The sequence below is a fragment of the Phodopus roborovskii genome, unplaced genomic scaffold (assembly GCF_943737965.1).
Source record: "Phodopus roborovskii unplaced genomic scaffold, PHOROB, whole genome shotgun sequence".
In the NCBI taxonomy this organism is placed as follows: Eukaryota; Metazoa; Chordata; class Mammalia; order Rodentia; family Cricetidae; genus Phodopus; species Phodopus roborovskii.
In genome coordinates, this window is record NW_026126482.1 from 2,525,918 (window position 1) to 2,550,274 (window position 24,357).

A 24,357-nucleotide genomic window follows, 5' to 3' on the forward strand; every position below is an offset into this window, starting at 1 on the left:
TATTCAAGACACAAAACGTATGCATGTGCTTATGTGTGGATGTTAGCTGTTAGGTCAATGACAAACAACCTACAATCCATAGAACCACAGAAAGTAAGTATAGAGTAACTAGAAGGAAAATAAATTGAAAAAAAGGTATCAGAAGATGGGAAGATCTCACCTGCTCATGGACTGGTAAGAGTAGCATAGCAAAAATGGCCATCTTGTCAAAAGCAATCTACAGAGTCAATGCAATCCCCATCAAAATTCCAACACAATTCCTCATGAATATTAGAAGGTCAATGTTCAGCTTTGTATAGAAACAAAAACAAACAAGCAAGCAAAAACATGATAGCTAAAACAATCCTGCATTGTATTACAAGTCTCCTAGTTAGGAAAGGAAAATAGAATAAATATTTGTGGGTGGATGGGAGTGTCTGAAATGCGAGACTCAAATGGAGAGGGAGAGAGGGTATAGGGAGAGACAGCTAAAATTAAGGGCCACTTGAAGAGTAGTATAGAAATTTAATGTGGTAGAAACCTCCTATATGAAGGCAATCTATATGAAATCGACAAATAAGGAGGGAGACAGAGTTCCAAATGAAAATCATGTGTCTCTGAATGAAGCATCCAGTACCAGGATTGAGTTACATCTCATTGAGTTGTTGTCCAAAGGGGCCCCACGGGAATCCCCACATGACCCAGGAGGTTGCCAAGGCTATAGGTTGCTCTCCACAGACTGACAGTAAGGCCTCGTTGCTGAAAACAACACCTACACAAATCACTGAACATGGAGAGGTCAAGTTGGCGACCGAATTGAGCCTTCACCTCTGTGTTCTGGAATCCGTGATAGAGAAAGGTACTCCGCATGCTGTCAAAAGAGAAACAAAAACACTAACCTAGTCACAGGCACTTTATCTACAATGGTATACTACATGCAAGATGTCCTATGGTATTGGTAGCACAACGTGTGTGGGAATAACCAACCAATAACTGGTCCAACTTAAGGCCCATTCCATAAGAAGGAACCTTTATCCAATACTGCTTGGGTGACTAAGAACTTGAGACTAAATATCTCAGGGACTTAGGGCAAAACCAAGTAATACTGGTCAAAAGAACGGGAAAAGATATCACCAACTGATCCGGAACCTGCCCTCCTCTCAGCCCTGGCCCTCCGGTGCCCTCTGCTTGAGGCGAGTGTTTGGCCAGCTCGGGCCCAGCACCCCCACCCTCTCCTTGGAGCTTACTGGGCTGGCTCTGCACACGATGGTCCATCCTGCCACACAGGACCATCCAGAGCCTGCCTTCACTTCATTCTTGAGCACCCTAAGCCCTCTGCTTGGGTGGTCCCACCCTGGCACATTGGACCATCGGAGCCTGCCCTCCTCTGAGCCCTGGCCCTTCTGTGCACTGTACTTGAGGTGAGTGTTTGGTCAGATCAGGTCCAAAACTCTCCACCCTCTCCATGGGTGGGGTCAGTTCTACGCATAGTGAACCCACACTGCCACAGGGAACTATCCAGAGCCTGCCCTCACCTCAACCTTGACACCTCTATGCCCTCTGCTTGAGGTGAGTCTGGGGCCAGCTCAGGCCCAACTCTCCCAATCCTTTCCTTGGAACTTCCTGGGTTGTCTCTGCATCTTGCCCCCCTCCCCTCCAGGCCCTCTGCTTGAGTGGTTCCACCCTGGCAAGCCAGACCATCTGGAGCCTGCACTACACCCTCTTCTTGAGACCTCCAGGAGAGCTTGGACCATCCAGAGTTACTGACATTGAAGTCCTGACCCACCTACACCCACCAGGAGAGGAGAGTAGAGAGACAGACCCTACCTGCATGCAATGGAAGAAGGAATGAGAAGACAGCAGTACAAGAACATATTCAGCAATAAAAAGACCAATATGACACCACCAGAATCTAGGGGCTCTATGCCAACAAGACCTGAACACACCAAAGCAGATGAAGCAGAAGAGAATGACCTTAAAAACAACTTCATGAAAATGATAGAGGCCCTCAAAGAGGATATGAGAAAATCCCTTAAAGAAATGAAAGGAAAAACAAAAATTGGAAGAGACAGAGGAAAAGAAGAACCAAAAAAAAAAAAAAAAAAATGCAAGAAATCAACAAATCTCTTAAAGAAATCAAGGAAAGCCAATTTAAAAAAAAAAAAAACAATCAAACTGATGATGGAAACAATTCAAACAGTTCAAGACCTAAAAACTGAAATAGAGACAATAAAGAAAATACAAACTAAGGTAATGCTGGAAATAGAAAAGCTGGGTATATGATCAGGAACTATGTATGCAAGCATAATGAACAGAATACAAGAGATGGAAAAGAGAATCTCAGGCTCTGAAGATAAACTAGGGGAAATAGATTCATTGACCAAAGAAAATCTTAAGTCCGACAAATTCTTAACACAAACTATCCAGGAAATTTGAGACACTGTGAAAAGACCAAACCTAAGAATAATAGGTATAGAAGAAGGGGAAGAAGTCCAGCTTAAAGGTACAGAAAACATATTTAACAAAATCATAGAAAAAAACTTTCCCAACCTGAAGACAGATATGCCAATGAAAGTACAAGCTTACTGAACACCAAATAGACTGAACACAAAAAAGAAGTTCCTTTGTCATATAACAATCAAAACACCAAACATATATAATAAAGAAAGAATATTAAGAGCAGCAAAGGAAAAGGAAAAGTAACATATAAAGACAGACCTATCAGAATTATACCTGACTTCTCCATGGAAACTCTGAAAGCCAGAAGGTCCGAGACCATGGATGTCAGCCCAGACTACTATATCCAGCAAAACACTCAATCACTATAGTTGGAGAAAACAAGATATCCCATGACAAAACCAGATTTATACAATACATATCCACAAATCCAGTCAGACAGAAAGTTCAGGAAGGAAAGCTCCAACCCAAGAAAGTCAACTATAAGCACAAAAACACAGGCAGTAGATAAACCCACTTTACCAACAACCAAAAGAAAAAGGCAGGGTAAATCTATTCACAAAACCAACAATAACAACAAATCCAAAACAAACAAAAACTAACCATCAATGGTCATTAATTTCCCTCAATATCAATGGTCTTAACTCACCAATATAAAGACACTGGTTAACAGAATGGATATGAAGACAAAACCCATCCTTCTGCTGCATACAGAAAACACACCTCAGCTTCAAAGACAGACATTACCTCAGGGTAAAAGGGTTGGGAAAAAAATTTCCAATCAAATGGACCCAAGAAATAAGCAGGTATAACTATCCTAATATCTAACAAATTAGACTTCAAACTAAAATCAATCAAAAGAGATGAAGAGGGTCATTTCATATTCATCACAGAAAAAAAATCATCAAAGATGAAGTCTCAGTTCTGAACATCTATGTCCCAAATACAAAGACACACACATTTGTAAACAAAACATTACTAAAACTCAAATCTCACATAAAACTTCACACACTTATAGTGGAGATTTCAACCCCCCACTCTCAACACTAGACAGAAACTCAGAAACTTAACAAAGAAATAAAAGAATTGACAGAAGTTTTGTGCCAATTGTGTTTAACAGACATCTATAGAACATTCCACCCAAGCACAAAAGACTATTCCTTCTTCTCAGCTCCACATGGAACCTTCTCTAAAATCGAGCACATACTCACCAACATAGCAAATTTTAACATATACAAAAAAAATTGGAATACCCCCTATATCTTATCATACCACCATGCTTAAAAGTTAGAAATTCAACAGCAACACAAATTACAAAAACCCTACAAACTCATAGAAACTGAACAACGTGCAATTGCACCATTCCCGAGTCAAGGAAGAAATCAAAAAGAAATTAAAGACTTCCTAGAATTCAACAAGATTAAAGATATAACATACCTCAAATTATGGGACACTCTGAATGCAGTACTAAGAAGAAAGTTCATAACACCAAGTGCCCACATGAAGAAAATAGAGAATAGTCACATTAGAGAATTAATAGCACAACTGAAAGCTCTAAAACAAAAAGAAGCAAACTCACTCCAGAGGAGCAGACACCAGGAAATAAAAAAATGGAGGGCTGAAATCAGTAAAGTAGAAACAAAACAATACAACGAATCATTATATCAAAGAGTTGGTACTTCCAGAAAATCAACAAGATAGACAAACCTTTATCCAAAAAGTCAGAGAGAGAACATGCAAATTAGCAAAATCAGAAATGAAAAAGGGGTGCATAACATGGACACTGAGGAAATCCACAGACTCTTCAGGTCATGCTTTGAAAACCTGTACTCTGCAAAATTCAAAAATTCAAAGGAAATGGACAAATTCCTGGATAGATGTTGCCGGGCATAGATGGCACATGCCTTTATTCCCAGCCCTCAGGAGGCAGAGGCAGGCAGATCTCTATGAGTTCAAAGCCAACCTGGTCTACAGAGCTAGTTCCAGGACAGACTCCAAAACAATACATACCAAAATTAAATCAAGAACAGATAAGAGACCTATAACCACTAATGAAATAGAAGCAGTCATCAAAAGTCTCCCAACTGAAAAAAGGCCAGGGCAAGATGGCTTCAGTGCAGAATTCTACCAGAAATTCAGAGAAGAGCTAATGCCAATACTCCTCAAATTGTTCTACACAATAGAAACAGAAGGTTTATTGCCAAACTTTTTTTTTTAACCAGGCTACAATTATCTTGGTACCCAAGCCACAAAAAGACACAGCTAAGAAAGAAAACTACAGAACAATAACCTTCATGAACATTGATGGAAAATACTCAACAAAATCCTGGCAAATCAGAGATATAATCCACCATGACCAAGTAGGCTTCATGCCAGGGATACAGGAATGGTTCAACATACAAAAAAAAAAAAAAAAATCTGTCAATGTAATCCACCATATAAACACACTGAAAAAGAAAAACCACATGATCATCTCACTAGATTCTGAAAAAGCCTTTGAAAAAAATCCAACACCCCTTCATGATAAAGGTTTTGGAGAGATCAGGGATAACAGGAACATACCTAAACATAATAAAAGCAATATACAGTAAACCAACAGCCAACATCAAACTGAATGGAAAGAAATTCAATGTGATTTCTCTAAAATCAGAAATAAGACAAGGAAGGCTGCCCACTCTCTCCATACCTCTTCAATATTGTACTTGCCATTCTAGCTAGAGCAATAAGACAACAAAAGGAGATCAAGGGGATACAAATTGAAAAGTAAGAAGTCAAACTCTCGCTATTTGCAGATAATAAGATAGTTTACATAAGTGACTCAAAAAACTCTATGAGGGAATTCCTACAGCTGATAAAAACCTTCAGCAAAGTGGCAGGATACAAGATTAAATTTTAAAAAATCAGTATCCCTGCTATATATAGATGATAAATGGGCTGAGAAAGAAATCAGAATAACATCACCCTTTACAATAGCCACAAACAACATAAAATATCTTGGAGTAACACTAATCAAACAAGTGAAAGATCTATGTAATATGAACTTTGAGTCTTTAAAGAAAGAAATTAATACCAGAAAATGGAAAGATCTCCTTTACAAATAGATAGGCAGGATCAACATAGTAAAAATGTCAATCTTCCCAAAAGCAATCTACAAATTCAATGCAATCCCCATCAAAATCCCCACACAATTCTTCCCAGAGCTTGAAAGGAAAACACTCAATTTTATTAAAAAAAAAATAAGACCCAGGGTAGCCAAAACAACCCTGTACAATAAAGGAACTCCTGGGGGCATCATTATCCCTGACTTCAAACTCTATTATAGTGCTATAGTCCTGAAAACATCTTAGTATTGGCACAAAAATAGATAGGTAGACCAGTGAAATCAAATTGAAAACCCTGATATTAACCCACACACCTATGAACATCTGATTTTTGACAAACAGCTAAAATTATACATTGGAAAAAAGAAAGCATCTTGAACAAATGGCACTGGCATAACTGGATGCTGACCTGTAGAAGACTGCAGATAGATCCATATCTATCACCATGAACAAAACTCAAGTCCAAATGGATCAAAGACCTCAACATAAATTCAGCCACACTGAACCTCTTAGAAGAGAAAGTGGGAGGTACTCTTGAAAGAATTGGTTTCAGGAGACCACTTCCTGAACATAACACCAGTAGCACAGACACTGAAATCAACATTTAATAAATGGGACCACCTGAAACTGAGAAGCTTCTGTAAGGCAAACGACACAGTCAACAAGACAAAATGGCAGACCACAGAGTGGGAAAAGATTTTCACCAAGCCCACATCTGACAGATGGTTGATCTCCAAAATAAAAAGAACTCAAGAAGCTAGTCACCAAAACACTAAATAATCCAATTAAAAAGTGGGGTACAGAACTAAATAGAGAATTCTCAATAGAGGGATCTAAAATGGCTGAAAGACACTTAAGAAAGTACTCAACATCCTTAGCCATCAGGGAAATGCAAATCAAAACAACTTACTCCTGTCAGAACGGCTAAAAATCAAGAACACCAATGACGGTTTATACTGGACAGATTGTGAAGAAAGGGGAACACTCTTTCTCTGCTGGTGGGAGTGCAAACTTGTACAGCCACTTGGGAAATCAGTATGGTGGTTTCTCAGGAAAATGAGAATCAGTCTACCACAAGATCCAGCAATTCCACTCTTAGGCATATACCCAAAATGTGCACATTCATGCAACAAAAACATCTGTTCAACTACATTCATAGCAGCATTATTTGTAATAGCCAGAACCTAGAATCAACCTAAATGCCCCTCACCTGAAGAATGGATAAAGAAAATGTGGTACAGGTGATCCTACATTCAAAACAGCTGGACAAAGCAGCCTTGCAGACCACAGCCAGGATTTCTGCATCTTCTTAGAATCCCGCATGACAGCGCTCCTTACCAGCAGGAAGTAGTTTGGAAAGAACGACGCCCAAATTCCCAAATATTGTCTATAAATGTTTGTTTTCATTTAAATGGACTTGGTTATATAAAATAAATAAATAAATGTGGCACATTTACACAATGGAATACTACTCAGTGAAGGGGGGGGGGACCAATGGAATCTTGAAATTCTCAGCAAATGGATGGAACTTGAAGAAACCATCCTGAGTGAGGTAACCCAGTCACAAACGATGATCATGGTATGTACTCACTCATATACAGTTTTCAGATATAGAGTAAAGGATTATCAGCCTACAATACACACCAACAAAAAAGCTAGGAAACAAGGAGGACCCTAAGAGAGACACAAAAGGGGAAAGGGACAAGATCTCCTAAGTGAATGGAGAGGGAGTTAGGAGAAAGAGAAGGGGAGAAGAGGAGGGGAGAGGAGAACATGAGGGAGCAGGAAGATTGAGTCAAGGGAAGAATAGAAAAGAACAAGAAAAGAGATACATTAATTAGAGGGAGACATTATATGTTTAAAGAGAAATCTCACACTAGGGAAATGTTCAGAGACCTACAAAAATGACCCCAACTATCAATCTGAGCAACAGTGGAGAGGCTACCTTAAATGCCCTTCCCTGATAATGAGATTGATGACTACTTGTATGCCAACCTAGAGCCTTCATCCAGTAGGTGATGGAAGCAGAAGCAGACACCCACAGCTAAACACTGAGTCAAACTCCTGGAATCCAGTTGCAGAGAAGGAGAAGTGATGAGCAAAGGGGTCAAGACCAAGCTGGAGAGACCCACAGAGACAGCTGACCTGAACAAGGGGGAGGCAATGGACCCCAGACTGATAGCTGGGAAACCAGAATAAGACCAACCCAGACCCCCTGAATGTGGGTTTCAGTTAGGAGGCCTGGGCAGTCGATGGGACGTCTCACAATGGAACCAAGAAGTATCCCTAGTGCAGGAACAGATGTCAGGAGCACATTCCCCATGGAGGGATACTCCCTTAGCCTAGAGACTCGGGGGAGGGCCTAGGCCCTAATCCAAATTATTTGACAGACATTGATTATCCCTGTTGGAAGGCCTTACCCTCCCTGGGGAGTGAATGGGAGATGGGATGGGGGAATTTGTGGGGGGCATGGGAGGATGGGAGGGAACTGGGATCGATATGTAAAATAAGAAAAAAGATATTAAAGAAAAAAATATTATCACCACCAACATATCTGACAGGAGGCTAATATCCAAATTTTATTAGGAACTCAAAACCTAACATTAAGGAAACAAATAACCTAAAGAGAAATCTCAGTAAAGGGAACTCAAATGGCTGAGAAACACTTTTTCTGACTGCTCCAGAAGATCTGGGTTCAATTCCCAGCACCCACATGGCCACTGAAGACACTAGAACCACTTAGCCTTCGTGTCCTCACGGGCTTAGTTTCTAAGGACCAGAGCAGAACCACCAGCAGCTTTTCCAAACAATAGCACAATTGGCTGGGGGATGGAGAGATGGCTCAGCGGTTAAGAGCACTGGCTTCCCTTCCAAAGATCCCTAGTTCGATTCCCAGCAGCCACATGGTGGCTGACAACCATGTATAATGGGATATTTTTACCCAATTCCCTCTTTTTCCTTCCCTTCCTTCTTCCTTTCCTCCCTCCCTCCCTTCCACTCTCTCTCCCTCCCTTTCTCATACCCTCTCTCCCTCCCATCCATCCCCCCCACACACACACTCCTCAGGAAGGGTCAACAAAATCTGTGAAGTCATTTGGAGTAGGGACTATGCCCTCCCTCCTGTCTCTAGGTTAAGGGAGAATCCCTCCATGGGGAATGTGCTCCCAAAGGCCTTTCATGCACCAGGGATACATCCTGGTTCCACTGTCTGAGGTCCCTTAGACTGCCCAGGCCTTCTAACTGAGACCCGTGTTCAGGGGGGCCTGAGTCAGTCCCATGCTGGATTCCCAGCTATCAGTCTGGGGGCTCATTAGCTCCTCCTTGTTCAGGTCAGCTGTCTCTATGTGTTTCTGCAACCTGGTCTTGTCCTCCTTCTCTGTATGTGGATTCCAGTTCAGCTCAGTGTGTAGCTGTGGGTGTCTGCTTCTTTTTCCATCAGCTGCTAGATGATGGGATTTGATGCCCTCTTCTGTCATGCAGGCATTTATGCAAGTGGAGAACTCACATACGTAAGATACACAAACAATCTTTAAGAAAGAAAGGAAGAAATGTCTGAAGCACAACTCTGCATCAGGCGAGACCCTAGAGCTGAAAGAATGGACACAAGCCCCCCAACCCTGGCCCAGAAGCTATCTCCAATGATGACCACTCACAAGTGAATACTTAGATTTCTCAAGGGAAGTCTCACTGGGCAACACACTGCATGCCCAGCAGAAGATGAACTCGACAGCATCTCTGGGGGCTCCTTGTCTCATAATGTCACGGCAGGGCTTTCCCTTTTAATTATATCTTTTTCAAATTATTATATATTTTTATTTTGAGACTTTTTCTGTGTAAGCCTAGCTATCCTGGGACTCACTTTGTGGAGCAGGCTAGGATCAAAGGTGTGTAATACCACCATCTGGCTATTTGTTTCAATATTTTAAAATTTTATTTTATTATTGATTGATTGATTACCCCATGGGTCCTTTGCGTATATATGATAGCTCCTAGTTTTGTGTTTTTATAGGATGCCTGAGTGTGTGAATGAGAGAGTCTCTGCATCTATATATGTTTCTTGTACCTTTTCTTGAGCATATTTCCTTCTGTTTATTTTTTCCTACTCCATTGTGTTTGTTTTAACACAATATATATTATGTGTTAGATGCCTGTTTGTTTTCTAATGAGAGACAGAAAAGGGGTGGATCTGGTTGGGAGGGACTTGGAGGAGTAGGGGGAGGGGAAACTGAAATCTGAATGTATTATATGAAAAAAATATATTTTCAATAAAAGAAAAAACATGGAAACACAAAAAGTTAATGTATCGACCAAGAAAATTGCAGCTGTATCATAATATACACAACCCCTGATCCAAAGTGTATTCAGCTCTATCTCATACAAGATAAAAAATATGTATTTATGAAGCAAAAATTAAATTATATCAAAACACAGATTAATGTCTGCCTTGTTCCTTTCTTCTGTGTGCATATGTCAGGTCCAGATCCTTTCGATGTTGTAAGTTTGTCCTGTTGTTTATATCCATTCTTTTGATGGTCCTGCTCGATTCCTTACACTGAAGATTGGGTTGACTCTGATGGATATTTGATGATGGCAGCATGTGAATTTTGTTATTGTGAGTCTCTCTTTTTGTTTCATTTTCAGTTTTGAGAGTGTTCTTGATATTTTTTAGGAGAATTACATTGAGTCTGTAGATCCTTTAGATACTATATTTTAATAATATTAATTCTTCCAGACCATGGGCATAGTCTATCTGTCCAGTGTTTGTGTTTTATGTTGCTTCATCAATGTTTTTTCATTTTCTTGCTTTACTATTCATGGTCTCCTAGAGAAAGAAAACAGAGAGCAGAGAGAATGAATATATACATTCATTATATATATATATATTCATTTTATATATATGTATATAATATATATATGTATACATACATACATACATATTAGATTGGCTTACATGATCGTCTGGGGAGTCCATCAATAGCTGTCTCATACCAGAAGGCTGAGAATCCAGTGATCGCTCAGCCCATTAGGCTGACATCTCAGTAGTTCCAATCCGGCACCGAAAGCCTGGAGCATTTCTAGAGACCTGCCAATCTTCAGTCTGTGCTGTAAGTCCCACAAAAGACTGGTTCCAACACCAGCTAAGCCATGCAGCCACAACGGGACCGAGGGATTTGCCAGCAAGAACTAAAGCAAGCAAGGGAACTAAAAGTCAAGTTTCCTTCTCTCTTCCTTTCACCTCTGTTGCCACTGTGAGGCGCTGTGTCCCTGGGACTTGGTGTCCCTGGGAATCTGCAGCAGCTCCCATTCAGATGACTCCAGATCGTCACACTGACGGTCATAATTAGCTATCATGCTTACTTAAATTGTCTTGCTTGTTTTTGCTTTCCATTTGTGTGAATGTTTCCTAGCCCTTCACTTCCAGTCTTTACAGCTGTTTTCATGTGTGAGGCGAGTTCCTGTTTTTTGAGTCCTATTAATTATTCCTTTGCACACTCAATATCTTTGGACTGCTCATTTTAATTCTCTTACACTGGTAGGTAATATTTATTCCTGCTGTGCTATTGTTCTCCAAACACTTTGTGTACTTTTTGCCTCTTCTTTTTACCTTATTTGGAGTAAAACTATATAGCAACTAGTCTGCTTTGTTACTGCCATCAATTTTCATTGCATGTTATTGCATATGGTACCATGTGCATGCATTAAAGACATTCACTATGAACACTCCTACCCCAGGCCTCTCTTCCCTCTTCTCCTCGTCCACTTTCTTACCTAAGATAACTTCATTCACTTTCATGGAACATATGCATACACAACTTCGTGTATCTGTTTAAAACTGGGGAAGAATAAATTAAAGAAACAAAGCTATATTATCTTTCTGACACTACAGTTCATAAAAGCTAGCGTCAGAATGACAATCACCATTCAGTTGTATCGATTTTCCTACAGATAATGACTTCATTTTTATTGCTAAAAGAATCCCTTCGTGCATATACCCTGCATTGTCTTTATCTGGTAATGGACAACTCCTGTGGATCCATAATTTAGCTACTGATAACAGCACTGCCATGAAGACTGGTGTGAAAATTTCTCTGCGATGCTGCCTTGAATCCTTCGTAGTTTAGTTACGTCCATACTAACTTCTATAATAACCGAACTAGTTTCTAGTGCTATCCATAGTAATTTGTGCACACTGTCAGGAGAATTTGTTATGTCTACCAGATTTGTGCCTGTTTTTGTTTTTATTTTGAGCCTGGTAGAATCACCATTTGGCACACGCCTAAAGGCAATGATGACTGTGTCTCCCCCAAAACTCACCATGTGCCAGGAATTCAGCAATGAGTAGTAGACCCCCATGACTCCATCCTGGCTGTTGATGGCTTCTGTCTTATGCAGGCCCCGTGCAGGCAGCCACGGCTGCTGTGAGGTCACATTTGCCATGGTGGTGTCATGCCCTAGAGGCATTTCACACCTCTTCTCCTTCAGTGCTAGCATTCTTTCTGATCCCTTTTTTTTACAGGGTTCTATGAGCCTCAGAGGAAAGTCAAAGGATTATCATAGGGTGTGACCACGTGTGGAATTGAACTCCATATAGCCATAAAAAAGCGTGAGGGATGAGCTTGATGAAGCAACCACACATCACAGAGATTACAGCTAATAACATGTTGTGTAGGAGAGAGTTGGTAAGAGAACAGAATGTGCACGTACGAGTACCAGAAGCTAACTAGTCAGATGGTGCTTGTGCAAATCATCTAATTTAGTTGCTTGACGATGCGCACACACAGACACCATGAGTGTATGCAAATTGTAACTGCAAAGACTTGTAATTGTAACAGGAGCTATAGGTACTTATGTAAAATGCAATAAAAAACATTTTATATTACTGAGCAAAGAATAAACGTTACATAGAGCATCATTTGGTACCAATGGACAAAAGGAATTAAGGGTCAGGGAGATTCACGCTTTCTTCCCTCAGACAGAAGGAACATGTACAGAAGACTGACGACCACCTTGGGGAGTGATGGGGTCCCGAGTGACTTCTTTGCTGTTCCAGATGACATTTGGCATTCAGCATCATTTCACCTAAGGTAAGAACACAGTCATCTTCCCTCCTTCAGAAATACTGAGAAGAGAGACCGGGAGAAAATGCTGTTTGCCATTCTGTCAGGTTCTTAGTCAGACATCGGCACACACTGTGCCCTGGACTCCACCCATCCCAGGCTGTGTCCATCACCACCATTAGGGCGGTGTCTGTTTCTTGAGGGCTTGCCCATTCCAGTGCTGAGGCTTTCAGGCACAGGTAGGATTTAGGACTCTGAAGAAAAAGAACAGAGGTCAGGAGGATGGCCCTAGCTTCCCACACTGGCAAGGTGACTGCATCCTGGACCCTGCACATGCTGCTCTAGTTGGCTTACCTCATGTACATGACAATGAGACTGTGGAGCCCAAGTCCATTCCATGATTATCACAAGGAGGATCTGCCCAACACATGGTAGCCAGTAACTGTCAGGTACCATGAGAGGCATTTCCTCACTCAGTTAATGCACCAGGGTAGATTCCAGTGGCCGGGGGTGGGGGGACGACTTGTGCTCTGGAAAACCAAAGCTCATTTCCCTTAGAGAAAACAATCTTTTCAGGACCCCACAAACGCCTGAGAGGACTCCACAATTCCCATAGCACAACAGCCAGGAGAGGTCACCCCTGGAAACAGCATCCATCCTGAACTAGGGCCTCCCCTGAGACAAGGGGTCCACATCCCAACCCCACAGGTCCTCTTCACACAACACTCATTTGCCCTTTATTAAAAGATAGTTTATCAAATCCTCATTGCTTTCCCTCGTCCTCCTACACAACCTCCTCCTCTGCCGCCTCGTCTCCCTCCTCCTCCTCAATTCTTTCTATTCTACAATCCTGAGTCCCCAGGACCAGTATCTGAGGGACTTTCCCAGACCCTCCACCTTCCATTAACAACTCTCCACTTTGCACATCCGAGGTCAGTTTTTAGATTCCACACATAGGTGTGATTGTATGGTGTTTATCTTTCCATACCTTAACGTAGTAGTGTTCTCCTGGCCTGTTGATGATACTGGTGATGACCAGGTTTATTCTTTTAAAGAAAAAAAATTGTATTTCATGGTGTAGATATAACACATTTTCTTTAATTGACAGATAGGTAGATGCAGTCTGTGTTTTCAGCACTGTAAAGAATGCTGCAGTGAACTGGAGAGGGCAGATACTTCATAACTGCGTAGTTTTCACTGAGTTCTTAAGCTTTCCAGAACACAGCTGCACCCCTGTCTCCCAGGTTAGATGTTGAATATTTTATGTTTACCCTTTTCTTTTAAATTTGCAGGTGAAACTGTATGCATCTTCCATGAAAAGGGTGATAGTCTGCAATGTTTTTCAAGATGGAATAATAAATCAAGATAATTATTGCACACAAGATCAACTGCTCTTTTGTTTTGTTTTGTATTTTGAGACTGGGTTTCTCTGTGTAGCTTTGGAGGCTGTCCTAGAACTTGCTATGTAGAACAAGGCTGGCCTCAAACTCACAGAGAGCCACCTGCCTCTGCCTCTTGAGTGCTGGGATTAAAGGCGTGTGCCACCACTGCCTGGCCTCAATCACTCGTTTTTAATTAGCACTGCATTCTTGTACAAAGGGATTTCATTATGGCATTGCTGTGCATGCTTAGAATGGCCATGTCCGCCTCTTTTGTTTCCTCTTTCTTACACTTCTTCTTCCAAATATATAGTAATCCTCCTCCTACTCTTGATTCTTCCACACCCGAGTTCTATATCAGAAAGAATACATGTGACCTCCGTCTTTATGGCTGGGCACACCAGGGTGTGCGTGTAGCACACTTTCTGATCATTTTTCCTGTTCCTGGCACCTGTGACTGATTCTGCAGTAGGCTATTGTGAGTCACACCATAACAAACCATTAACACTACTGCAGGCTGACTTAAACTCTTTTGGGTCCACACTAAAAAATGATATAGGTAGGATATATGATAGTTACTTTTCCTTTTTTTAAGGGCCGTAACACTGACTTCCATGGTGCCCACACTGTTTGTAATCCCAAAAACAACAGAAGAGGGACCCTTTCTTTCTGGACCTCTGATAGCAATTGTTATAGTTATTTGTATACGTGCATGTGTGTCTGTATGTGGTGTGTGTGCACGCATGTGTGTCTCTATATGTGTTTGTATGTATGTATATATGTATATATGGTGTATATGTCTGTATGTGTGTATGTGTTTGTATACATGGTGTGTGTGAGTGTGTGCGTGTGTGTGAGAGACCCTGAAACTAGGCAGACTCACAATAAAATGGAAGACTTTCTGATTCTGAGCATCTCCAGTTGCAGGGAACAACGGCTCTACTGAGCAGGTAAGATGCTTCTTGCCAAGGGCTTTGGTTGTGCTACAGTGAACAAGCAGTAAGCTTGGGTATTGCACCTCATGGTGAAACTACTCAACGATTTGCAGTATAGGGGTGGAGGCCACTGGATGAGCACCATCCTCCAAGTGAGGGTACAAAGGAACAGCGTGGCGATGACTGAAGACTGATTTAAGGGTCCCCTGATAACCTTGGGCTAAGTGTATTTTGGAGGTGTTGACTCAGCAGGATGGGGCCAGTCAAACCAGGCTTCCTTTTGTCTTAACTGTCTTCCTTACGAGCTCAGGGTTGCCCTCTCAGTGTGCCAGAATCTTGGATCATAGGGTCATTCATAATAGAAAACATCCCATGGATAATTCCAAACTGCCAGCCACCCTATGCCAACAACTCATATGAACTTCTCTACGGTGGCTGCAGGTGCCCTGTGTCTACATGACCTGTATTTCTGCATGGCCCACAATTCTCTTGGGATGGGAGTAAGTGGTAGATATTTGGGGCAAGAAAATCGGTCTTTGGGTTAGGAAGATAACAAGACTAAAGGCTGACTCCAGCCACTGTGGAAGACTGGATTCAGCGAGGAGACAAAGAGAAGTGGGAACCCTCTGTGAGTCTGTTGGCACAAGTTCGGGTATGCTCACACTTGCGTGCATGCATGCTTGTAGGGTGTGTGTCTGTGCGCGTGCACGTATAAGTGTGTGCATGTTCATGCCTGTGCAACCTGTACGTGTAGGCTGAAGTTCGAGAGGTTGGGTCTCCTCCTCAGTTGCTCTCTGTTTTCTGAAGTAGTGTGCCTCACTGGACCTACAGCTGGCTACCTCAGCTAGTACAGCTGGCCAGAAGGTGCAAGTAATTCATTCCCTGTCTCTCCTCTGATTCCTAGATCCATTGTTACGGGCCTGTGACACCACACCAGATGCTGTGAATACAGTGACTGGAGATCAGGTCCTCATGCCTGAACCACAAGCAACTTATGGCATGATCATGCTGCCTAGAAAATGCACACATTCCAGGGGGGAGAAAGGGTATCGCAGGGAGAGTTGACTGTACTGGGTTGGAGGATGGGACCTTAAATCTGGAGAATTGGTATAAGGGTAGGTAGTTATTCTTTCACTACAGTGACTTAAAATGGATTCTTTTTTACTTCTTATTTATATCAGAATGCAGGTTAGAAGCTCAGATGTGGGTGGGATGCTCAGTGGTTAAAAGCACTGGCTGCTCTTCCAGAGGATCCTGGGTCAACTCCCAGTAACCACATGGCAGCTCATAAACTTTTGTAACTCCAGTTCTAGGGTATCTAGTGTTCTCACACAGACATACATGCAGGTAAAACACCAACACATAGACATTTTTTAAAATAAATCTTTTTTATTTTTATTTTTTGTTACTATTATTTTTTCTTAATTTTACATATCGATTCCTGTTCACTCTCCCTCCCTCCCATGCCCCCTGACCACCCTCCCATCCCATCCCTTTCCCCCCGACTTCACGGGGAGGGTGATACCTTCCAGGAGGGGTCAACAATATCTGTCAACTCATTTGGAGTAGGCACTAGGCCCTCCCTCCTGTCTCTAGGCTAAGGGAGTATCCCTCAATGGGAAATGTGTTCCCAAAGTCCTTTTGTGCACCAGAGATGTATCCTGGTTCCACTGTCAGAGGTCCCTTAGACTGCCCAGGCCTTCTAACTGAGACTCGAGTTCAGGGAGTCTGAGTTGGTCCAATGCTGGTTTCCAGCTATCAGTCTGGGGTCCATTAGCTCCCCCTTGTTTAGGTCAGCTGCCTCTGTGGGTTTCTGCAGCCTGGTCTTGTCCTCCCTCTCTGCATCTGGATTCCAGTTCTGCTCAGTGTGTAGATGTGGGTGTCTGCTTCTGTTTCCATCAGATACTACATAGGGCTCTAGATGGTGGATGAGTTAGTCATCAATCTCATTATCAGGGAAGGGCATTTAAGGTAACCTTTCCACCATTGCTCAAATTGTTAGTTGGGGTCAGTCTTGTAGGTCTCTGGACATTTCTCTAGAGTCAGTATTCTCTTCAAATCTATAATGGCCCCCTCTTTTATGGTCTCTCTCTCTCTCTCTCTCTCTCTCTCTCTCTCTCTCTCTTTCTCCTTTCTCTCGTCTATTCCTCCCCTAACTCAATCTTCCTAGTCCCGCGTGCTTTCCTCTCCTCCCCTTCTCTTTCTCCTAGCTCTCTCTCCACTCACTGCCCCCCCACTCCCCATGTGCTCAGGAGATCTTGTCCCTTCCCCCTTCTGTGAGGGACCTTGTATGAATCTCTTAGGTTTCTCCTTGTATCCTAGTTTCTCTGGCGGTGTGAATTGTAGGCTGGTGATCCTTTGCTCTATGTCTAAAATCCATATATGAGTACATACCATGTTCCTCTTTTTGTGACTGGGTTACCTCATTCAGGATGGTTTCTTCACGTTCCATCCATTTGCCTGTGAATTCCAAAATTCCATTGTTTGTTTGTTTGTTTTTTCATTATAAAAATTAGCTCAGATGCTATCTTCTTTTTACTATGATGCTAAGCTGGACACAGGTCCACCCCCTCAAAAATGTACAACAGAAGTTTAGGCTGTAAGTTCCTGTTTGCTTGCTTATTTTATATATTTTAATTTTTTTTCTTTTTTAATTTTGAGACAGAGTCTCACTATGTAGCCCTGGCAGGCCTAGAACTCATTATATTACCCAGTTTGGAAGTCACAGAGATGCTCCAGCATCTGCTCCCCGGGGGCTGATATTAAATGTCCACATCTCACCATACCCTACTGGTTTTATATTTATCTCGGATTTCGTTGTTTTGGGTTTTTTTGTTTGTTTGCTTGCTTTTTCCTTTCGTCTCCTTTGCCAATAACATTGGCTCTAGTTGGCCGGCTGATTTTCACTATCTGGTTCAGGCGTCTGATCTACGCTTCATCCTTATTGGCTTTTCTCAATTACATGGCAGCAGTCTGAGTGACGCCCGAACCGAAAGAATCCGCTGTGTCCAAGACATGCAGGGTCCGCCGGCATCACTGGTTTCCCAAGGCCAACTCTTAACAGCCTTTAGGCTCCGACTAAAACAATGACTGACAGCAAGAGTGTTCTCTGTCATGTCAGGTGTCGCGTGTCTTCTCGGCGAAGCAACGGGTCGTGACCACTGTGCTTGAGTTGTCACTGGTCTATGACAGGGACCATTTGGCAAAGTCTCATCTTGGACATTCTCAGTTAGTGTTTGCAATAGCACTGTGCCTAGGATGACACTTGGTACCTGAAGAAGATAAGGAATAAAAAAGAATTTGGCACAGTTCCTCACACCAGCTCAGAGTCTGCACCTGAACACGTAGCAAAACCACCTGCAACTCCAGGACACACTGGGACACGGTGGAAACATTTCGTTGTCACAATGGGGCTTCTTTGTAGGTGATAAAAAAAAAAAAAAGACCCAAACAGAAACACTTCCCAGTGCCCCCCTCTATGCCTGTCATCAGACGCCAAAATTAAGGGGCTTATTTGGACACATAACCAAATTTTCAGAAACTTCTTATACGGCCATTGGCCAGATACTAGCCATGCTTAGAACTTAGGGAATTACCATAGTGTAGAAAAGATTCCACATATTGGAAGATTTTGGAAATCTGAATGTCCCAGGAAGGAATTCTAGAACAAACACACTGCAGGAATTATCTTAGAGAGGTGATTTTGTGATGGGTTTTAGTTAATGTGCCTAGAGATCACAAATGGAAATTGAAGTCAAATCAAGGCCATTTTCTCCCACGGCCACCATCCTGCATCCACACTGCCCCTTGCCCGTTGGAACCTCCTTCTTCCTATCATTTCTCACAAGAGAAAGGCAGAAGAGAAGGAAGACGTGAATGACGAGATCCTGATGACCACTGATGACAAGCCAGAATGTGGCTGAGGTGCACACACAAGCTTTCTACAGAGCCATCACTGACACCCCAGTGTGCACACAGTTCCTGTGCTGAGTGTCCTGCCTGCCACTGTTTCAAAAGCAACACTGGGTTCCTCCAGAGAACATGCCTCCAGACCAAACTTGTCTTCTCAAGGCATCTTGGCATCTTCCCAACATGCAGGCACAAAAGTCACCATACAAAAAACCCACCAAACTCTGGGAAACTACATAGTGCCTTCACTCATTGTTGAGGATTTCATACAGCAGGACTGTTTCTACATATTTCCAATCCTCTCTCTTCCCCTTCAATACCTCTCATGACCTCCCTGTTCGGGGATTGCCTTCACCTAAATATTTTTAGTAACCCAGGTGCCATCCTCCCTGACTCTGGGAAAATGATCCCAGAGTCTTTAAGAACCAGGAGACCCTCCTTAGAAACACCACTGGCTAGACTATAACTAAATGCTCATGGACACCACTGACAAGGATTTTATCAAAATCTCTACTGCTAATAGAAGATAGGATTTGTTGGAAATCCACACACAGAGCCCAGCCTGCTGTGAGAGAGAACACTTCTTCAGCAATTGTCACTAGATTCACACTCTAATTTCCTGAAGCATGGACCCATGGCTCCTTTCCCAGGAAGCCCACACCCAATGCCCCAGGACAGGGTGGACATCAGTATCAGTAAGTGCCTATAGTTCCACAGCCTGGAGGTCCAGTTCCATGGCCACCTGGTCATGCAGGGAGTGGTAACTGGGCAGGAACTCTGTCCTGGAGCCACAGATGTGGGTTTAAAGCCTGGATCCACATGCAGCTGAGACAGAGCCTGGGATCTCAACAGCCTCTGAAGACCTGAGACTGGGAAGAACACCTGCCCAGCTGTGGACATCGCAGGTGAGACCCTGAGCTCTGCCCAGACAGACTGGGAACTGTCCTGGAGGAGGGCATTGGAGAGACGCCTGCAGCACCAGGCAGCCCCCTCAGGAAACAGTGTTGGTATGCAGAGTAGGGTGAATGGTGTTCCCAATTGTCAACCAAACGTTTCAGTGGCTTGTGTTGTTCTGTGTCCAAGTCAGTTGGAATTCTAGGTCAGAGCACAGTTAGTACCTTCTTGTCTCCTAACTCTGGCTGGCATGGGCATAACTCAAGTGGCAACAGAGAACATCAATAGGCATATTATAGCCAAGACAAACCCAATGGTCTACTATGGCAGATTGAGAGGCGAGCATATGGCGTGTCTTTTATCAGTTGAACTATCTCACCTGTTTCATCAAAAACTTGTAAGAACTGAGCCTTCAGTCTAATATAAACAAAGGGCTGGGCTGACCAATGACTTAGTCTTGTGACCAGTCCTCATTGAGACGATGAGATGGGATTCTAAAGGTGCATCCCAGTTATGAGGAACACATATTCCTACCTCTTGTCCTTCTAAGATGTCCCAGAGACTACATGACAGAAAAATTTAAGAGGGGGAGAAGCCAAGGCATGGTGGCTCTGTATATGTTCACTGATCAAGAGAAATGGGGTCTGGTACCCTCAAACCTGCACATCTCTGTGTATGTGCTATGGATCACACTGTGAATCGGTCTTGTTTAATTTACCTGGGCTCAATGAAAAATGGCACAAAACCTGAGGCAAATATGTTGTAAAAAACTAACCATTCCTTTAAACTTATTGAAGCAGTAGGTGTGTTTCCATTGGTGAGCTAAGTGTACAGGACACACACACACACACACTCCTGGAGCTCTGAGGAATTGCTCATTTTTTTGTAATTTTTACTGATGAAATCCTTCTATGTCTGCGCTCGGAAACAAATGCATGCTTGGTCTTTTCACCAATATTAGGGTAAATCGTGGATAGAAGGGTTTAAGGAGTTGCATTCCATGGGGCAACCTGAGTTTCTGAGGTGGAAATGGGGTTTATATTGAGGAACTAATGTCATCAGAATCTCCTTTTTTCTCCATCTCTAGGTTCTGGAAACATGATTCCTACTTTATTCCTGGCCACTCTATGCTTGGGGGTGGTCTCAGCTGCTCCATTGCATGATTCCAGTTTGGATGATGAATGGCATGAATGGAAGACAAGACATGGGAAAACATACATGATGGTTGGTGCCATGGAAACTACCCAGCGGCAGCACAGAGGCAATGGCCCATGCTGTGGAAAATTTATATAGAGCTCACATTATGGAATCCAGTTCCTCCCTTGCTTGATCACCATACATGGGCACTGATGGGAAATGGCCCTGCTGACATGGGGTCTGGGTTGTGGCTTCCGGGGGTTACAGACTCACTGGCTTCTCACCAGCAGGTTCACTAAGGGAGTGAGGGTGGGGCTTTAAGTGGAGAAAGAGCACACACTGTGTTTGTTCCAGAACGAAGAAGGGCAGAAGAGGGCGGTGTGGGAGAACAACAGGAAGATGATCGAGCTGCACAACGAGGACTATGCTAAGGGGAAGCATGGCTTCAGCTTGGAGATGAACGCTTTTGGTGACTTGGTGAGTGTGACAGGGATGACAGGGAAGGATTCTCAGATCTCTGTGAGTGGTCTCTCCCTCTGCAAACATTGGGTTACTTTTTCTTGAAGACAAATACAGAATTCAAGGAAGTGATGACTGGCTTTCGAGGCATGAGCACCACTGAGATGAGCCTATTCCAGGAGCCTCTGCTGGGGGATGTCCCCAAGTCCGTGGATTGGAGAAAGCATGGCTATGTGACGCCTGTGAAACACCAGGTAAGACACTTCACACACTCAGGTGTCACTGTCCACTAGGAAACTTGGAAGGAAATGCCATCCGTGTCTTACTAACTGTGGCTTGGCACAAACTTCTAAGTATAATTATTATATCATGAAAATTGCTATCAAATGTCTCTTGTAATTTTGTAGATGACAGCTCTTTGTTTCTTTTTTAGGGTAAATGTGGTGCTTGTTGGGCATTTAGTGCCGTTGGTTCCTTAGTAGGACAAATGTTCCGGAAAACAGGGAAGCTGGTCCCTCTGAGTGAACAGAACTTAGTGGACTGCTCCTGGTCATATGGAAACAAAGGCTGTGATGGGGGCTGGATGGATGCTGCCTTCCAGTATGTGAAGGACAATGGAGGTTTGGACACCAGTGAGTCCTATCCTTATGAAGCACGGGTAAGTAGGAATCCTTAGTTGTCACTCCAGCTCAGATCGTAAGAAACAGAACAATTGTACAGACAATACCCTGTTGTCAGAATTAATCTTTCCATGATAGACTCCATCCTATTAAATCCTCACTGATGCCAATAAAGCGTCAGCCTCTGCATGCCGGTCTGATTCCATGGTTTCCGTGAAGCTGACCTTGCTTGTGTTCACTTGGAATATATGCAAACTATTCCACAAATAGCACAGGTTTCTCCACTGTGAAAAATTATTATCAGTAAGAATATCCATGGGGTATCATGGAAAATACATTAGATAATTTCTACCAGCTTGCCAGGACTTGTGAAATTTTATGAACACATGCACTTGGAGATCCTCAGCAAAGATGCTATGTCGCCTATGGTTCTTACTCATGGTCCTCAGGACGTAGATGGCAACAAGCATGATATTTGTTTTACCTTTGTCTTCCTAGAATACAACCTGCAGGTACAATCCTAAGTATTCTGCAGCTAATGTCACGGGCTTTGTGAGAATTCCACCAAGCGAGCATTTGCTAATGAAGGCCGTGGCTACCGTGGGGCCAATCTCTGTTGCAATTGATTCTAAGCACCCTTCCTTCCAGTTCTACAGGGGTGGTAAGTGAGCTTCTTCTCAGTAATCTCAAGAAAGGTGGGGCCTCCACTCCGCCTCACCCACTTCATGATTAATTTTGAGGTTAACATCTTGAGTTGTAAATATTAATTCAACAGGAACAATACTGATCTCTTTTGTTTGTGCTTGACATCCATTAAGAACAATCCCATGAACTTGTGTCTAGCATTGTTTCTTTCATTAGCAAGCTCAAGTTTTATGTCACTTAATGTTACTGGATTTTTTTTTTTACAGTTCCTTAATCTTTAGGGTTCTAAGTAGATATTCCCCTTCTGTAGGTCAGTCTAGGGGGTGCTACTCAATTCCTATATTTTGTATTTCATGTGGTTTCCATGAACTAGCACATTTAGCCAGAAATCAAGGTTCTTTATATCGATGCTAACCTTTTTTGTGATTATTCTCCATATATGCTTATGTCCCAAGCCTTGCTAACACACAATCACTCCTGTCTGTCTGTCCTTGCACCAAAATTAGAAATGTTTGCATTATTGCTGGAGACAGCAGTCACTGTGGGGTCACTGCAGCCTCTCATTCGGCTTTGATTTCATCCACCAGGCATGTATTACGAGGCAAACTGTAGCAACGACTTAATTTTCCTGGATCACGCTGTCCTGCTGGTTGGCTATGGTGAAGAATCAGATGGCAAAAAGTACTGGCTGGTCAAGAACAGGTAAAACTAACCCCAAACATTCACATTTGAAACACTCAATGAGAAGTAACATTTGCAGACAGTATTAGGGTTCAGTTCTCAGCAATTAACCCCACAAACTGTGAGTGAAGAAGTTTTACAGTGATTATAATGATTAGACTGCCATGGTTTGGAGAGTGATAAGATGGAATAAGAACCACTGAGTTTCTAGGTATCAGCCATTGTAGGTGGGAGACACCCTATCCTTTCTCTGCTGAGATTCACAGTGGTGTATCATGCAACAGCTGGTATCCAAGAGGTGATTTCTGTCATCTCTCACGTTGTCAATTATGTCTGACTTCTGTGTCTGTGTCTCAATGGGGGTGTTGATGTAATGAAGCCTTCTACTCGGTGTTCTTCCTACTGATGGTGAATACACTCTTCTTCCAGCTGGGGTGAAAACTGGGGAGTGAATGGCTACATAAAAATGGCTCGAGACCAGAACAACAACTGTGGAATTGCTACATATGCGCTCTACCCTACTGTGTGAGCCCATGGACAGCAACAAGAAGAGGGAACGGTGTCCACAGAGAAGGGCTTCCCTCTTCACGGACCAGCTGAGTCACTGAAGGTCTATGCTATGCTATGAAACTCTGGGACATTTTACTGAGTCCAAACTTACTGCCACTCTGCTGCTATGTATTAATGACTTCTGATTTTTCAGTTTTTGTAAGATGTACATGATTTTATAAAAGTAGAAAAGACTGTATAAAAATTTGTAAAAGACGGACGGTGCTTCCTTGTGATTTGTTGACAGTGGCTTCTCTTAGTCACACGTGCAAGGGAGTGTGAAGACATAGTGAAGGTGGCTACCATGTTAGTGGAAGGGAAAGGGGACTCTGTCATCGGGTCAACATTGCAGCCATAATCATATTTTGAGGTTCTCATCATCCACAAGGGTCTGAAAACATGTGAAACTTAAACTTTTATTTCACACATTTCTAAATTTTAAATTATATGCCATTCTGTGTAGTGGGATGACACTTTGGGCTGTTCCACTGAGCTGGGTTGGGCCTTAATCTCCTTTGGAGACATCAGTCCCGTGTTCTGACTGCCCTGTCACC

General features: G+C 42.8%; 1 protein-coding gene across 1 annotated transcript; it reads left to right on the forward strand.

The window, feature by feature from the left end:
- Nucleotides 1-20,810: 20,810 nt before the first annotated feature.
- LOC127229141 (procathepsin L) lies at nucleotides 20,811-23,783 on the forward strand. Its single transcript, XM_051194151.1, has 7 exons — nucleotides 20,811-20,936; nucleotides 21,204-21,326; nucleotides 21,416-21,562; nucleotides 21,742-21,966; nucleotides 22,427-22,589; nucleotides 23,161-23,275; nucleotides 23,684-23,783. Exons 1-7 carry the CDS (start codon nucleotides 20,811-20,813, stop codon nucleotides 23,781-23,783), a joined length of 999 nt encoding a protein of 332 aa, XP_051050108.1.
- Nucleotides 23,784-24,357: the final 574 nt, after the last annotated feature.

Bases quoted from the DNA above. Each gene is read 5' to 3' on its own strand.
- LOC127229141 (XM_051194151.1), top strand. From the start codon at position 20,811: ATGATTCCTACTTTATTCCTGGCCACTCTATGCTTGGGGGTGGTCTCA. The intron at 21,327-21,415 runs GTGAGTGTGACA...TTTTTCTTGAAG, and splicing joins TGAACGCTTTTGGTGACTTG to ACAAATACAGAATTCAAGGA. The intron at 23,276-23,683 runs GTAAAACTAACC...CTCTTCTTCCAG, and splicing joins TACTGGCTGGTCAAGAACAG to CTGGGGTGAAAACTGGGGAG.